The sequence below is a fragment of the Erpetoichthys calabaricus genome, chromosome 14 (assembly GCF_900747795.2).
Source record: "Erpetoichthys calabaricus chromosome 14, fErpCal1.3, whole genome shotgun sequence".
Classification (NCBI taxonomy): Eukaryota; Metazoa; Chordata; class Cladistia; order Polypteriformes; family Polypteridae; genus Erpetoichthys; species Erpetoichthys calabaricus.
Genome location: NC_041407.2, coordinates 21,615,941 through 21,631,523, shown reverse-complemented (window position 1 = coordinate 21,631,523; position 15,583 = coordinate 21,615,941). Strand labels below are relative to the sequence as shown.

At 37.8% G+C, this 15,583-nt stretch overlaps 1 protein-coding gene across 5 annotated transcripts in view; it reads right to left on the bottom strand.

Annotated features, from left to right (window-relative positions):
• stxbp4 (syntaxin binding protein 4) overlaps positions 1-15,583 on the bottom strand; it is a 184,544-nt gene that overhangs the window by 57,787 nt on the left and 111,174 nt on the right. For all 5 annotated transcript variants that reach the window (XM_028818679.2, XM_028818677.2, XM_028818680.2 and 2 more), the window contains one exon: positions 737-913. In XM_028818679.2, coding sequence (XP_028674512.2) covers positions 737-913 — 177 coding nt within the window. The remainder of the gene's footprint in view (positions 1-736; positions 914-15,583) is intronic.

Here is a 15,583-nt window from a genome sequence, read left to right as displayed (position 1 = left end):
AGGATTGTAGACATAAAGGAGGGCAATGTTAATTTAAAAGAAAAACAAAAAAAAAACTCATATGCTAACTTCTAGAAATAGCTGAAGCACCTGTAAATCCAAAGACTGATATCTATGCCCTTCATGGCATGGTGGTGGGAGGATGTAAACTAATGAACTGATGGGAATTCTTCTACAGGTAATTTTAAAGCAAAGAGGCACAAAATGCAGAGAAGTGCAACATTAAGAGCAGTCTGACTAGATCGCTCTGACAATTGAGTGTGTGTGTGTTTTAATGTGAGTGAATGATTAGCTGTTTTCGAGGAGTACTCCAAAATTACGAAGGTTATGCAACTTGCCTGCAGCTTTCTAAGCATAAGTATTTTGAAATCCACGTCTCAAATAAAAAATAAAAAGGGACATTTGGGAAAAAATATGCATTTAACACAAATAAATCAACAAAAAATATGAGAATGCTTTGACAGTCTTGTATGTGCCAATGACCTATATAAAGTTGCTAGCCAATTTTATTTAATCCTAAAAATAACTTCCTAAACAGACGTCATAAAGATCACATTAAACCCTTCATTGCACCTTCATCCCAGTTACTGAATAATACAAAGCAAACACTGACCTACTTTACAGGGAACAAGAGAAAAGGAAACTATGGAACAGACTTAGAGGAACTGGCTTGGCTGCTGCAGGCATCAAGCCAGGGACCAATGTCTGCCTTGCTCTGGTTTTTCTGTTTACTCACTTTGATATGACTTGGCTGATCAGCCAGCTGTAATTTCAGTTCAGAAATCTCAGCCTCCAAAAGGTGAATGATCTCTTCATAGTCCATCTCCATTCCTCGAGCCTGCTTCTGAGCTGCCTCTGCAAGATGGATCCTACTCCGCAGAGCCCTAGCTTCTTCCACCGCAGCCTTTGTTTCCTGCAATGTAATGAAACATAGCAGCTGAAGAATATTATTTCTAACTCCCAGTGTAAGGCACGCACTACTTGGGGCCAAAGGAAATGAGCAGAAGTTTGAGAGGAAAGGTATGAAAACAAAAAGGTTAATTGAAAACAAGCCTGCTCATTTTCTGGGCTAGCATTTAATATTCAAGTTTTAAAACGGAATGTGTTTTCAGATGTTATGTTCAAGTGTTCTGCTTATTGAAACTTTACATACTACCCTAATTGAGGGAAACTGTCTAGGACAAAAGATCTGTTTCAATGGGCCCTGGAAAAATGTAGTCAAGTGGTGGGGTGGGATGGAATGGGGTGGAGACCAGTGGGGGAGGTTTAAACTGTAAATGCTAAAAGGGCAAGCACAATCAGGCACCAACCATGTCTTTGATCTATACTGGTTCATGGCACAATAACAAAATAAATATTTTTCTGAGAGTATTTTACTATTAATGGAAATAAAACCACTTAGTTACATTTTTTTCATCTCTTAGACATGACCTAAAAGAAGAAGAGCAGCCCAGTATTCCCACCACATGGTAAACTTTGACAAAAAACCTATTGGATGCAGCTGGCAAAACGTGTACGATAGGCAAGTTAGTAGCCAGGGCTACATAATCTTTTAGATATAAAAACACTCTGTAAATCTTGATAATTTTTCAATATATATGTGTATTTTGCCCATGCAATATATTATTATTTCTCCTATGACTGAAAACAGTGGGTAGCAAGAACTTAGCAACTGAAGTCCCTCAATGTGGCACACCTTCCCTCTAAAGCTTCTTGTAAATAAATATCTTTAAGACAGACGCCGGACTCTGCTTTTAAGCAATAACATGACTCCACTGACCTTGAAGCAAATGCATTCCCACAATTCTCATCCAATTTCAATAATTTAACTTCCAATGCAAAATAAACTACTATGTTCTAACCTCCTACCTATTATACAAAGTTAGAAACTACAATTGAATTAAGAATTTGAATGGCTTTATTATAGACACAACTTTTGTGAGTTTAAAAATTAGTATGCAAGAATTTTCTTTAATTGTAATTCAATGAAAATTATTTGCATATATTTCTTTTTTGTTGTAAAATTGCATCACTTTATATTTTACATTGTATACTATACATTATTGAATTATCACTTTTATTATTAAATAATTTCTCAGTGCCATAAGCAAACAACGTCCTCATGAATAAAAACTACAAAGGGGAAACACTGTATTACACAGTTAATTTCCTCTTGTGTTAGGGTCAGCACCGACCCGTTTTACTATTTAAATGCATAAAACTACTACCTAATTTTGTTTATTGCATCAAGGCTTTTTGACTTTGTCAGGAATCTGTATTTAATTAAAATAAAACAAAAAAAAAATTGTACTAAATTATAAAAAGCTCTGGTGAAAATTATTACCTTTGTGTTGGTAGGGTCAGTTTTGACCCAGTTATAATTTAAGGTTATAAAACAATAGTTAGGGTCAAAACAAAAATCATAAACACACTTTGAGGGGCTTCTCTCTTTGCCTGTGTGTCTCCTTACCTGAACAAACAAAACAAACAAACAAAGACAGACATATTCAGACATGTAAGGCTTGCATAAGACAAATTTAGTTTAGCGTTGGTGACTTGCAGAATACACATCTCCTGTTTGCAGCAGTCAAAAATGAGAAGAAGATTTACAGTAAGCCAAGCTCTGGATCATATCTTTTCTGAAAATGAGGCAGAGGACACAGAACAGCATAGTGATACAGATGAGCAGGTTTCCGAGGAGGAAGACATTGTAGAGTATCTACCAGAAGGCACAGACACATCTGACGAGTCTGATGAGGAGGTCACTGATGCTGAAGCTGCACTCACTCCTGCTGAAACGTTCAAATCCAAAAGTGGTAACATCTGTTGGAGCTCAGTACGACTTGACTTACATGGCAAGGCAGCTGCTGTAAATGTCATCAAAATGACCCCTGGAATCACAAGGTTTGCTGTGACGAGAGTAAGTGACATCAAGAAATGTTTTGATCTGTTTATGCCATTGTCACTAAAGAAAGTCATGATTGCTATGACAAACCTAGAAGGAAAAAAGGTTCATGGCGACATGTGGAATGACACTGATGAGGAATACCTGGATGCTTATATTGGTGGTGTTCTTCTTGCTGGTGTTTACAAATCCAGCAATGAGACCACTGATAGTCTCTGGGATGCGTCGACAGGCAGAAATATTTTCCGGGCAACAATGTCACTTCAGTCATTTCGAATGATATCGAGTGTCCTTAGATTTGACAACAGAGAAACTAGAGAAAAATCTGACAAGCTTGCTCCCATCAGGGATGTCTGGGAAAGGTGGGTGCAGCTCCTTCCACTGATGTTCAACCCAGGGCCAGAGGTAACAGTAGATGAACGTTTTGTCCCTTTCCGTGGAAAATGCCCTTTCCGGCAGTACATGCCTAGTAAGCCAGGGAAATACGGCATAAAACTTTGGGCAGCCTGTGATGCAAAAAAACAGCTATGCATGGAATATGCAGATTTACACAGGCAAGCATGCAAGTGGCATTCCTGAGAAAAATCAAGGAAAACGTGTAGTCCTCGATATGACTACTGGACTGCGGGGTCACAATATCACATGTGACAATTTCTTTACCAGCTATGCCCTTGGACAAGAACTTCTCAGGTAGAAACTTACCATGGTGGGCACAGTAAAAAAAACCTGACCTGCCTGCCGAAATTTTGCAGGTGAAGGACAGGGCTCCAGTTTCTTCAAAATTTGCTTTTACAGACACCACCACGGTTGTTTCATATTGTTCAAAAAAACACCGGAGTGTGATACTTATGTCCACTTTTCACAAAGACGCAGCTGTGTCATCAGCAAGTGACAAAAATCCCATAATTATCTTGGACTATAATAAAAACAAAGGTGGAGTGGACAACCTGGACAAGCTGACTGCCACCTACACTTGCCAGAGAATGACCAGGAGATGGCCAATGGTTGTGTTTTATAACATTCTAGATGTGTCTGCATACAATGCATTTGTGTTGTGAACCCACATTCACCTAGGGTGGAACTCAACCAGAAAAAACAAGCGGAGAATGTTTCTTGAGGAGTTAGGAAGTTCCCTTGTCAAGGCACACATTGAGCGAAGGGAACGGGTACCCCGGGACCCAGCCGCTGCAGCCTTGGTCAGACAGCTGCAGAGCTCACGTAGCACTCCTTCCACACCATCAGCAACACAAAGTGCATCAGTGCCAGCATCCTCTTCGGCCAGCACTGCCTCAACATCAACCTACACAGCCACAGCCACAACCCCACCTGATTCTAAAAGAAAGAGGTGTCAGGTCTGCCCTAGCAATAAAGACAGAAAGACAAACATACTCTGTTCTTTGCAAATATATTTTTTGCAGTAGAAGCACACTAAAAAAGTGTCACTTTTTGCCACACATGCATCTAAATGCACATGCATGTTCTTGCACACAGACGTTTTTTGGAACTAGTGCCTCATTTCTATTGGTTTGATTTGCTTGATTGTTCGTTGTTTGACCTTGCAAATCCACATTTTGAGATTTGCTTGTTTAGCTTTCCATTTATATTAAAGTTATTTTTGAAAATACTTTTTTGCCTTTTTCTTTGAAATAAATATATATGGGTCAAATTTGACCCGTAACACCATAGATGTTACTATAGTAATTAATATTATAATAAAAAATATATATAACAAATTTATTTAAGAGATGTGTTCTAATACCCCTCAGTAATAGTCAGGTAACATAACAACCTTTTATTTATTTAAATAATTCTCTTGAGGTTCATTTAATCATTTTTTAAAATTGAAAACGAGAGGTATACTGTTAAAGTAAAAGCTCATGAGGTCACAGCAAAAATATTAAAAACATTCTTTTAATGGACAAGGAAGCGTAACAAAGTAACCAAGAGGTAAGGAAAAAAATTGGATGATAAATAATTGTTTTGAGGGTAGTATGGCTGATTAAAGACACGGGTCAAAACCCACCTGTTAACATAAGAGATAGTAACAGAAAGCTAACATAAGAGGAAGGTTAAACTAGTGCTCTCCCACCACAAATCAGCCAGTGGTAAGAGCTGAGCTATCTGTGTAGCCACTGCCCACAGCTTTCAGCATTGCCAAACCCACTACTGGTAGCTTATGCCACAATGTCATAAAGATTAATCAAGATAAGACTATCGGCATACACTGATTTTTACTACATGTCTCTGGGACAGTTTTAAATGTAATAACAACTTTGGGCATGTTGCCTTAAAAGTAAAACTTGTTTTATTGTATATACTACCACATTTGTCAAATTCTGTGCATTAGTACCAGTGGAAAACAAAAGTAGTGAAAAGCTATTCTAAGGTGAACCAACCCATACTTCAGCCAAACAATCCAGGCAGAAATGGCTCTATTGTGGAAAACAACTGTAGGTTACAACAATGCAAGTCAAAAAATGCAGATGACCAGTAGAGCATGCAGTCATATACTATGGGTCTTGCAAGAAGGGTGGCAAAGATTAAACACTTTTCTTAGGGAAGACATATTATGTATTATGGAGTTCTAGTTTACTCAGTGAGAACGGTTATTCATGGAGAAATTAAAGGCTGTACTTAATAAAAGGTTTCTAAACATGCAAAGTAATTAATAAAAATTCAGACCATACACAGTTTTATACTGGAGTTGCTGCAAGTACATTTTGATAAGAAAGGCAGGCTAGAACACTCTTTCCTGCAAGTATATAGTGTGGGGAACAGCCCGGACACAGACAGGTAGACATGTTGATTCACCACACACGTTTATTTACACTAATATTTACAACAGTAGTGAGCACAATACCCAGTGCTGAAGCACCAATCATCCCTTTAAGTCCTGGCCACAACACAATGCCTTATTAGTCTCCGGACCACATCCACTCCTCTCTACCAAGCTTCGTCCTTCTTCCACCCGACTCTTGCCCCCGACTGGGGGGAGGCGGACCCTTTTATTCACCCCGGAAGGGCTCCAGCTCCATCCTGGGGCTCGTAGCCACACCCCTGTCCACCAGGTGTCTCCAAATCTCTTCCCCCCAGTACTTCCCGGTGTGGCGGAAGTACTGAGGTCCAACACTCCCAAGGCATTGGGGCGCCCCCCTGGCGGTGACCACGAGCCCCTACAGGGATGAGCTTCCAAGCTCTGTACCCGTGGTCCCCACAGCAACCAGGGAGGATGCCCCCTCATGTTCCCGAGGATCCACAAGCCCTCATCCGGTCCTCCTGGGCGTCCCGGCCGGGCATGAACGCCCGCCGGGCACCACAATAGGTATGAATTAAGCATACAAACATATGCACATATTTGTGCGGGAAAACAAGAAGGGGATAACGTACACAACTTCGAATTAAAATTTATCAAGGTTTATAGGGGTGCAGGAAGAGGAGCTCTTTATTTTTTATGAACATATTTGTGCAGGAGAACAAGGAGAGAATAATTTAGACAACTTCAAATTAAGATATATTGATGTTTATAGTGGGTGTGGGAAGAGGTGGTCTTCCATTTACCACTGTTGAGTAAAAGAGGTCTTAAGTAGGATTTGAGAATTTAAAAAACTTAAAACATGTTAAACATTTACTTGCATTTAAATGTTGAGCTCAAAGTGGCGATTTGCCTAGGCAATTAAAAGGGGTTTGATAAATTTAAGTTTGTGCCACTGGCCAATGTTTACCTCTTCTAATAGTTCAGTGCACTACTTGCCTCTCATTGCCAAAGTAAATAATTGCCAAAGCCCAACTCAAATAGAAGTCAAATGAGTTCATTTAATATCCAAAGTTAAAACTGGGATCCTAATATGTTCTTCCCAGTGTCATTATATTCATATGCATCCTGGTCATAGTATTGCCTTTATAAAATACAACAATGGTCTTTGATAAGTCTCTCTCTATTTCAAACACTAAAATATACATGCTTAACAATAGCTGAATTGAAAAGAATGCAACACTGTACTTCAGGTCAAGTCAGGTCAGGTCAGGTTGGGGAGCATGCATTGGTACACCCACCACATGATGAAACAGCTTGGGATCCTGGTTGGCAACCCCTCCAGGAAGACACACAGTCCACTCACACCCTTCAGATATGACAATCTATCTGCCACAGCCAGGTGTTACATGGTCATCTCCTTGGCCTGGTCCAGCAGCTTGGATCGATAATAATGAGGATCTTGAGAGTCTGATCACCCTCAGGGAATCACGCCACATGGCCGTAGTGCCATAACTGACACTCCCTCACAATGCAGAGAATGTGTCTCATTCAGGACTCCATGAGCAACCGCTCATTCGACACAAACTCAAACCAGAGGTACCCTAGGATTCTCCAAAGAGACATGGTATTGAAGGAGTCCTATCTTCATCTCAGGTCACTGGATAACGCACATGTCTCGCAAACATATAGCAAAACAGGAAGCACCAGGACTCTAAAGACCTCAGAAGACCCATGCTCTCCCAGTCTGTCTGCTGACTTCATAAGAAGTGCCACCAGAGACATGAATGTCGCTGTTGAGGTAAGTAAACCTCTCTACAACGTTGACACTCTCTCCGCATACAGAATCAAGATCAGTGAATCTCTCTTCACCAACAGATGCCCCACAGCTGCTGGACCCCACAACCCTGCCCAACACCCAGTCCATGAAAGCACTTAAGGTTCAGGTTTTAAAATATGCCTACATCCCAATTGTAGCTTACTTTGTACTCTCTCAGTCAAGTCTGTTGTATCTTTCAAAAGAAGCTGTGTTATTAGGTAGTGACTTGGAACCATTCTGATCTAATTTCTTGACTCAGTGCAAATCTTTTAGCTGACTTGCCTCAATTTGTAGTGTTCTATAAAGAAGCCTGGGTGACTTACAGGTAATGAGTATGAGACTATTCAGTACCTTACCCACATTTAAATTCCTGACTCAACAGGGCTGTTTCAGATCAATCACGTAATCCTTTTATGTAGCTGAATGATCTGGACATCTCTGAGACATTTATAACCAATTCTTTGATGAGGAAGTGAAAAATAGTGACAATCTAACTTTTATGCAAATGAAATTATTATTGCTCTTATTCCAAAACACATCTAATACTCTGTAGAAAAGTAAGAATAATGAAATAATCAAATATCTTGTAGAAATGTTCAAAAAACATTAAACAACTATTAGTAAAATATAAAAAAGAGCATTCGTTAAAGATGATTGGCAGACCCATCTATGAAAGCAGAATTTTCTGCTTGTTGCCAAGGAACCAGAGCAGCTCTGTGCTATTGGCTTTGCCTGTGCATAAATGGACAGAATTTCTAAGTACAACCAATGGGAGCATGCTGCACACACACACACTTCTCAGACCCTGTGCATCTCTAGATGCGTGGGGTGGTGAGAGAAAGAAGGAGAGCAACCTATTCAATCTTCTTGTGTTTACACTTAAAAAAAGGGGGCCATATGCAATCTTGTTCTCTGGGAGTCAAAGCAGAACAGTAATTGCTAATAAAAACGACACAGAAAATGGAATGAGATACAGAGCTTATGTAATACTCGGAAATAATGACATCCCTCTAACAAATTGATCTTTTGTTAAGTGAAGAAAGGCAAAAAAAAAAGAAAAAAGCCATGTTCCCTTCTAAGAGATGAGCTCTAATTAGTTTAGCAATCAGAGTTGAAATTTGCAAAGAAAGAAAAACTGAAAGAAGGCAACTCATTAGTTGGTAACACAGCAATCAGTCAACCCCTCTTGACGAAAAGAAGAGTGAAGCTGCTTCTGATCAAAGGCAGCATTTGTGTTGTTCCTGCCTTTGTGACATTCACAGTCTTTTCTTTCTTATAATTACTGATCATCAAGACTACCCTTAAAATCTGTTCTTTTAGTTTTGGTGGGAGGTAAATGTCACTTTTACATTGTTTGGTTTCTAGAAGGAGATGAAATGGTCCACACAGTATTGCTCATTGTATACACATTGCACCTTATGGACTGAAGCCAGCAATGTCTTAAGGACTTGACCAACAATCCTGCTGTGAATCAACCAGCTGTACAGAATACAACATGAAAGCCTGCCCCGGTATTGACAGCAAAGATTGCAGGTAAAAGTCAAATATTTATTATTTTGACCATCCACCACATCCCCTAGATCTACAGTATAGTAATGCAGAGTAGATAGCTAAACTAAATGCTAAAAATAAAAAAGGAGGGAAAGAAAACAGAAGGACAAAATTAAAGGAAGGAACAGGAGCTCATTTTCTGCCCCATCAGACAGTTGTCTCTCAGCCAATTTGGCCAACTGTACTTGCCCAAATTTCCACTCCACTTGTGTCTCACTATGCTGCCTTCTATTTTACCCTACACACAAAGCCTAGAATCACACAATTTGATGAATAGCAGACATGAAAAGGTTAAGAGTTTAACACACAATAAAATGACCTGCCCAACTTGTCACTTTTCCTTTTTCTCAAAAATCCTTTTCATGTTTGATGCACAGTGACACCATTTGCCAGAATCATTAACAGCCAGACTGATACCATAGTTTTTTATCTAGATATTCCAATGTTGCCCAACAAGAATGCATTACTGATATAGGCCTTAATGCTAACTTTCATAGTATAACATAGTGTGGAGCACTCCTAACAATACACTCACTCTTTGTTCATATAACAAAGTTATTGTCTCTAAAGGATGAATCCTTACCTCTTAATGGTCAAGTTCAAGTGACTTTTTACAGCTCAGCTTTTATTGGGACTTTTTTCCTGTAAGAGGCTAAGCAAGTGTAGCATTTAATAACATATTAATAATGAATTATTTTTTCAGAAAGAAAAAACACAAAAACAACAAATAAAAAACACGTTGTCAATTCTGTCTCTGGAAGCATGATAGTCAGGCTCATGATTCCAGAAGAAAATGTAGTGACATGCAAGGTTAAGGTATTAAAAAAAATTTGCTAATATTTATATCATCAGTTCAATTACATCATCATATCTTCATACTTTCTGCATTTTCATCTTCTGTTGGTACCACTATTTCATGTGGTAATCCACATAGACATTGCTATTTTGAAACTCTGCATCCCAAGCACTGCTGGGAACATGATGTGTGACATAATCAAGGAAGCACCATAAAAATGTCTATATACATGAAAGAATGTCCAAATATTCAGTGCAAGACATTAGTATCCATGCAATTAACAAAAACAAACTTAGCCATACCTTATTTTTTTGTTTCAACTTTAACGGTTTTGTCCTTAAAGATTTTAGAAAACAATTTAAAGTATGTGTGTTGCCTCTCTAGCACACATTAATGATTATTTGTTTTTCCCCAGTGGAAGTATTAAAAAAAAAAAAAAAAAAAAAAAAAAAAAATTCTTTATGGTCTGCCACTGGAAGACCGTCTAATAAGACACACACAACATCACAGCTTTCAACAGCCAATTACTGCTCATTGAGGTTTTCTGCACTCACTGGCTAGCCATCTCCTCTAGAAGTCCATGCCATATGACAGCAAAGTTGACATTCTAAAACTTAAATGTGTTACATTAAAGTTTTTGAAGCTCCTTCTGGATTATGCTTTACTTTAAAATATAAAACACAATTCAGACGGGACCATTTTAAAAGCTAACAGCAACTCACCCCCATATTCTAACAACTTACTATTCTTTAAAGACAATCAAGAAAACACAATCTTGCTTTTGTTTATTGACATTTTAATGTTTTTATCTGCTACTTTTTCATGCAATCAGGCAAGACATAATTAAACATTTTGTTCCTGATGACTTGGTTAAATTTGTACATTTATATAAAGCAAAGTCTAGACAAGATGTTATACTAGGAATAGATACATAGAGCAGACAGAAAATTAAATTAATGTAGGGGGATTTGTGCACATGAGTAGTGAAGGAGAACGCAAGAGAAATAACTATTTGGATGAGAAATTAGTTCAAATGCTTATTTCTGTCTTATTGTGTGACTGTGAGCTTGTCCTTTAATCACTGTGCTTTACAGTTCACTTATTGTAAAATTCCACCATGAAATGTGCAAAAGCAAAAGATTAGCAAAAGATTAACAGGTCTACTGCTTTGAAGTATGCATTATGGTCTAGTGGGTCAAGCCATGGAGTGAAAACCACAATAATGCACCTTCATTCTTATAACCTGACAAATAGTGTGTCTGTGTCAAGTAATGGAAAAAATCAGCTGTCAGTACTGTGTTATTTGTGATTTAAATGGCTCTTCATTAGTATATACTACTCTTGCTTTATTCAAGCACACACATTTATGATTTTTTTTTTGAGTTATAGAACATGCCCAAATTCAGTACATTTCAATGCACTGCACTTTTTTGTTATTATGCACAGTGATTCTGGAGCACATTCCCAATACATCTATGTTTGTTGCAATAATCAGTATTATGAATTAGAGTTCAAAAAGTATGCCTAAAGTGTTTAGCTTGAAACATGTAAAATATTTTGGGATAACAACTATCATAGTCTTGGTTTGACACATGATAGTTGCCATTTAAAATTCATTACTTTCTCAGTCCTGTCAACCAGTCTTTGGACATTTTACAGAACTCATTCCACCTGAAGATCACAAAAAAAGCCTCTTGAGCTCAGCATGCAAATCAAGAAGAGAGTGGTAATTCTTTTGACTTTACGAATGTGAACCTCTTTACTTAAGTAAACTAAAAACTCTAATGCACCTACAACAGCTAGTTGATTAAGTAGGTTAATCAAGAATTAAAAGTAAATAAATGCCATTTTTCTCTAGTGTTCACAGTTACTTGGTTTAGTCGTGGACAGAAGAGGGTGATTGTTCAATGTGGGCATTAGTGAAAAAAAAAAAGCCACTTTGCAGAAAGCTTGTTCCACTTGCAGAATTACTTAATATATCAAAACTGGGACTGTAACCTAGGAAAGGTGCAACATAACATGAAACTATTCTATTTCTCATTCTGGGAAAGTTTCCATAGCAGACTCTTTCTCCTAACTGTCATGCTGGATTTGTTTTCAGTATATCTGGCTATTTTTTTGCATCATTCATAAACTCTGACATTTATGACTAAAAGACTACCAAGAGGGTGTAATGTTTCGTTGTTAATATTTGAGCAAAATGTTTCAAATAAATGAAAGGTTTTTTTCCTGAGTTTTAATACTGGATAAAATGGTAATTCTGGCCTAGCAGCAGGGATTTAATACCAGGTATACATAGGCTCTCAGCAGGAAGCAAACAGCATAGATTTTATTCAAAAATAAGTAATAAGTAAACATTTCCCCCTTTCTACTCCTAATGAGCTCCTAAGTGAGGATTATCACAAAGGTAGATTTCATTATATCTTCTGACACCAAATGTTAATTAAACCCAAACAAGACTATTACAGGAGGCCCTTGTCACTTACTGCAGGAGACAAATCCAGCAGGACTAATAAGAGTACAGTCAATTAGCTAAGGCATCAAACGCTGTAAACCACAAGACTGTAGGTTCTGTTCCCATCACACACTGAGACCATAAACTAGCCTGTTAACCTGCTAATGCCGAAAGCTACAGTTTCCTTATGATTTTTAAGTCTGACTGGATAAAATGTCACCAAAATAAATAAATACAATAGCTGTGCTATGCCAGGAGAATAGCCAGGGCTTAGTCAGATGTTAGCAGTGGAGTCCCAGGCCATAACAGTGTCACAGTTGCCATTCAAGGCCTTCATTAAGTAGGTAAGATAATTCAGAGGAGCAAGTCAAGTGTTTGCAGCAGCATATTGTCCTAACAAGAACACCAACTCATAAGTTTACTTTTAATTTCACCTCCTGAACTCTCTCAGCTTGTGTTTCCCATTGTACTTTCACTGCTGTTGATACAAAACACATCTGGGAAAAATCTCACCCTTACCCTTCAACATAAGAAATGAGAATAGTCTGATGTGATTCTGATCCTTCATTAACATTTTTTCACTATTTGACTTGCTTATGTTGTGCTTTCTGAGAAAGGCTCTTAATGAACAAATACAAGAAGGGTAAGCATCATCTACCCCAATTTGAACAAGAGTAGCTAAGAAAGGATGCATATCACATTTATTGTTTTCAATTCACTGACAATTCTGTCAGCAAAATATGATTGCATTAAAGGAGAAACATTATATGTTTAAAAAATGTTTTTGACTCATCCATCCTTTAAATTTTCAAACACACTTTGTCCACTGGGGCATTAGATAAGTAACCTCTGAAACTGTACCTAATTGGATTGAGATGTAAGACACTGACCTTCATGGGCAATCAGTTGCCAGGATGAAACCAGACCAAGACAGTGCCCAAAAAGGCCCTTGATGTTGGGAAGGAAACAGAGTATTGGCATCACCGTACCAGTGTATAAGGTTGGACTCTTCAAAAGGTGAATTACTTTAGAAAATGCTCTGGAGGTAAGCACTTAATGGGAAAAGAGGTGAAAGAGCAGACTAGTAGATGGAAAGTAGAAGTATCCTAAGCTACTGGGAGGTAACAAAGGGGTACTATTAGGAAAATATGGGGTCCTGCTGTCTCTAGGAAGTAAATTGTATTATTAGTTACTTTGTTTGCTGCATGTCTCCACAACTTTAGATATCTTCCTTGCACTTGATGGCAGCAAAACAAGAAAAACAAATAGTTTGTAATATAAATAATAGCCTAGAGGGCAACATAGCTTTGTAACAGTACACTGGAGCTCAGGAGTACAGAGACACCTCAAGTCACCAGACTAAACTATGGCATGATAAAATTAAGAGGGTATTACCACATCAGAAATAACTCTTGTGTAGGAGTTAAAAGCTGACGGAGTATGGAGTTGTTAATGGGTTTTAAACAAATGTTTAAAAGTGTTGCAGGATAAGTGGTTGAAGATTCAAAAAGTCATTTCTACAAACAAAACAGGGTAAATAAGAGATTAAAAAATGGGTGAAGTATTTCTTTAGAGCCCAAGGATGGCTTGACATATATAAAAGGATAAGACACCATATCCATTAGAAAGTGGTTCCATAGAAAAAGAGGCAAGTCCAAAGAGACTGCAGGTATTATTTATTGTTTGTTTTGTACTTAATTTTCTTCCAAGGTTTCTCTTGTCATTGTGCTTATATTCTTTGTACACACATTTACATTGTCATTAATCTGGGATGCTACAACAGTGAACCAACAGATCTTTTTTTATTTACTGTATTTCTAACTTGATCTTCTATTTTGTAAGTAATAAACACCTTCAGACCAAGCCTGAAGTAAACAGTTACCAATCTGTAATATGAAAAAAATACAAATCAATCTAGTTCTACTTTAGTGCACCTTTTAAAAGAAGCACTCACATTGGTAGGTATCTCTAAATGCAAACATTGTGAAGAAAGAAATGTGATTGGGAGTGTGTTTATTTTTAGCTATGAAATAGCTGGTCATCAGTAGACTGAATGCTAGAAAATGTGAATGTGGTGTAGCTGACCAGGGACAAACTTACTAACCCTTCACCAATGTATTTGAAACGTTTGTTTCAGTGTGCCTCTTACAGATTTATATTTATGACCATTCGAAAATCTGTAGCATCCCAAAACACAGATCCACGCCAGCCAAGCACCTGCAAAGCTCTCCTTTCTTCTGTTGTATGAACCTCATCAGCTTTCAACAACAGAAGACATCTGTTAATTCAAATAACATGAAGGTTCTTGAATGAAATAAGGTAATTTTGGGGAAGTGTGCACAAACATGCATGGCTAGACAACATATCTTCTACAGAACAGTACAGTTTTGGTAGAACATGCTTTAGTATGCTATTCCATAGGGGTTGGTCATTGAACAGAAGTATGTGGTATTTTCATTAACACAACTGTTAAAAAGGGAAATGATGTAATTAATTCAGTAACAAACAAGCAAGATTTGTGCTGCATGACATACTGTATAAACATATAGGGTTAAGAGACTACAGTATGCTGCTACTTTGGATAATCAAACTATGACTACAAAGTAGGGTTTCATTTTTAATAAATCAATAATTGATTAATATTACTTCAATTTCTATATACAAAACTGAAAAATTGCCTGTATGTAATGTACTTTAAAATACATAACTTTGAGGTCACTGTCAGGAAGCTACAAACTTTTGAATGGATCTCTGTGCATTTGCTATCTGCCACACTCCTTAAAAATGTTAATTGAGGGCCAAACCATGATATGTTAACATCAACTGCTGTGTCCTACATAATATTTGCATTTCCACATACTGACAAACAATGTGATCTGAATAACACAATGTTGAAGGGGGGGGGGGGGGCATTGCTGATTCACCTGTTAAAAGATGTTTCTCTTCACTGGCAGTTAGTTACAGTGCATCCGGAAAGTATTCACAGCACATCACTTTTCCCACATTTTGTTATGTTACAGCCTTATTCCAAAATGGATTAAATTCATTTTTTTCCTCGGAATTCTACACACAACACCCCATAATGACAACGTGAAAAAAGTTTACTTGCGGTTTTTGCAAATTTATTAAAAATAAAAAAACTGAGAAAACACATGTACATAAGTATTCACAGCCTTTGCTCAATACTTTGTCGATGCACCTTTGGCAACAATTACAGCCTCAAGTCTTTTTGAATATGATGCCACAAGCTTGGCACACCTATCCTTGGCCAGTTTCGCCCATTCCTCTTTGCAGCACCTCTCAAG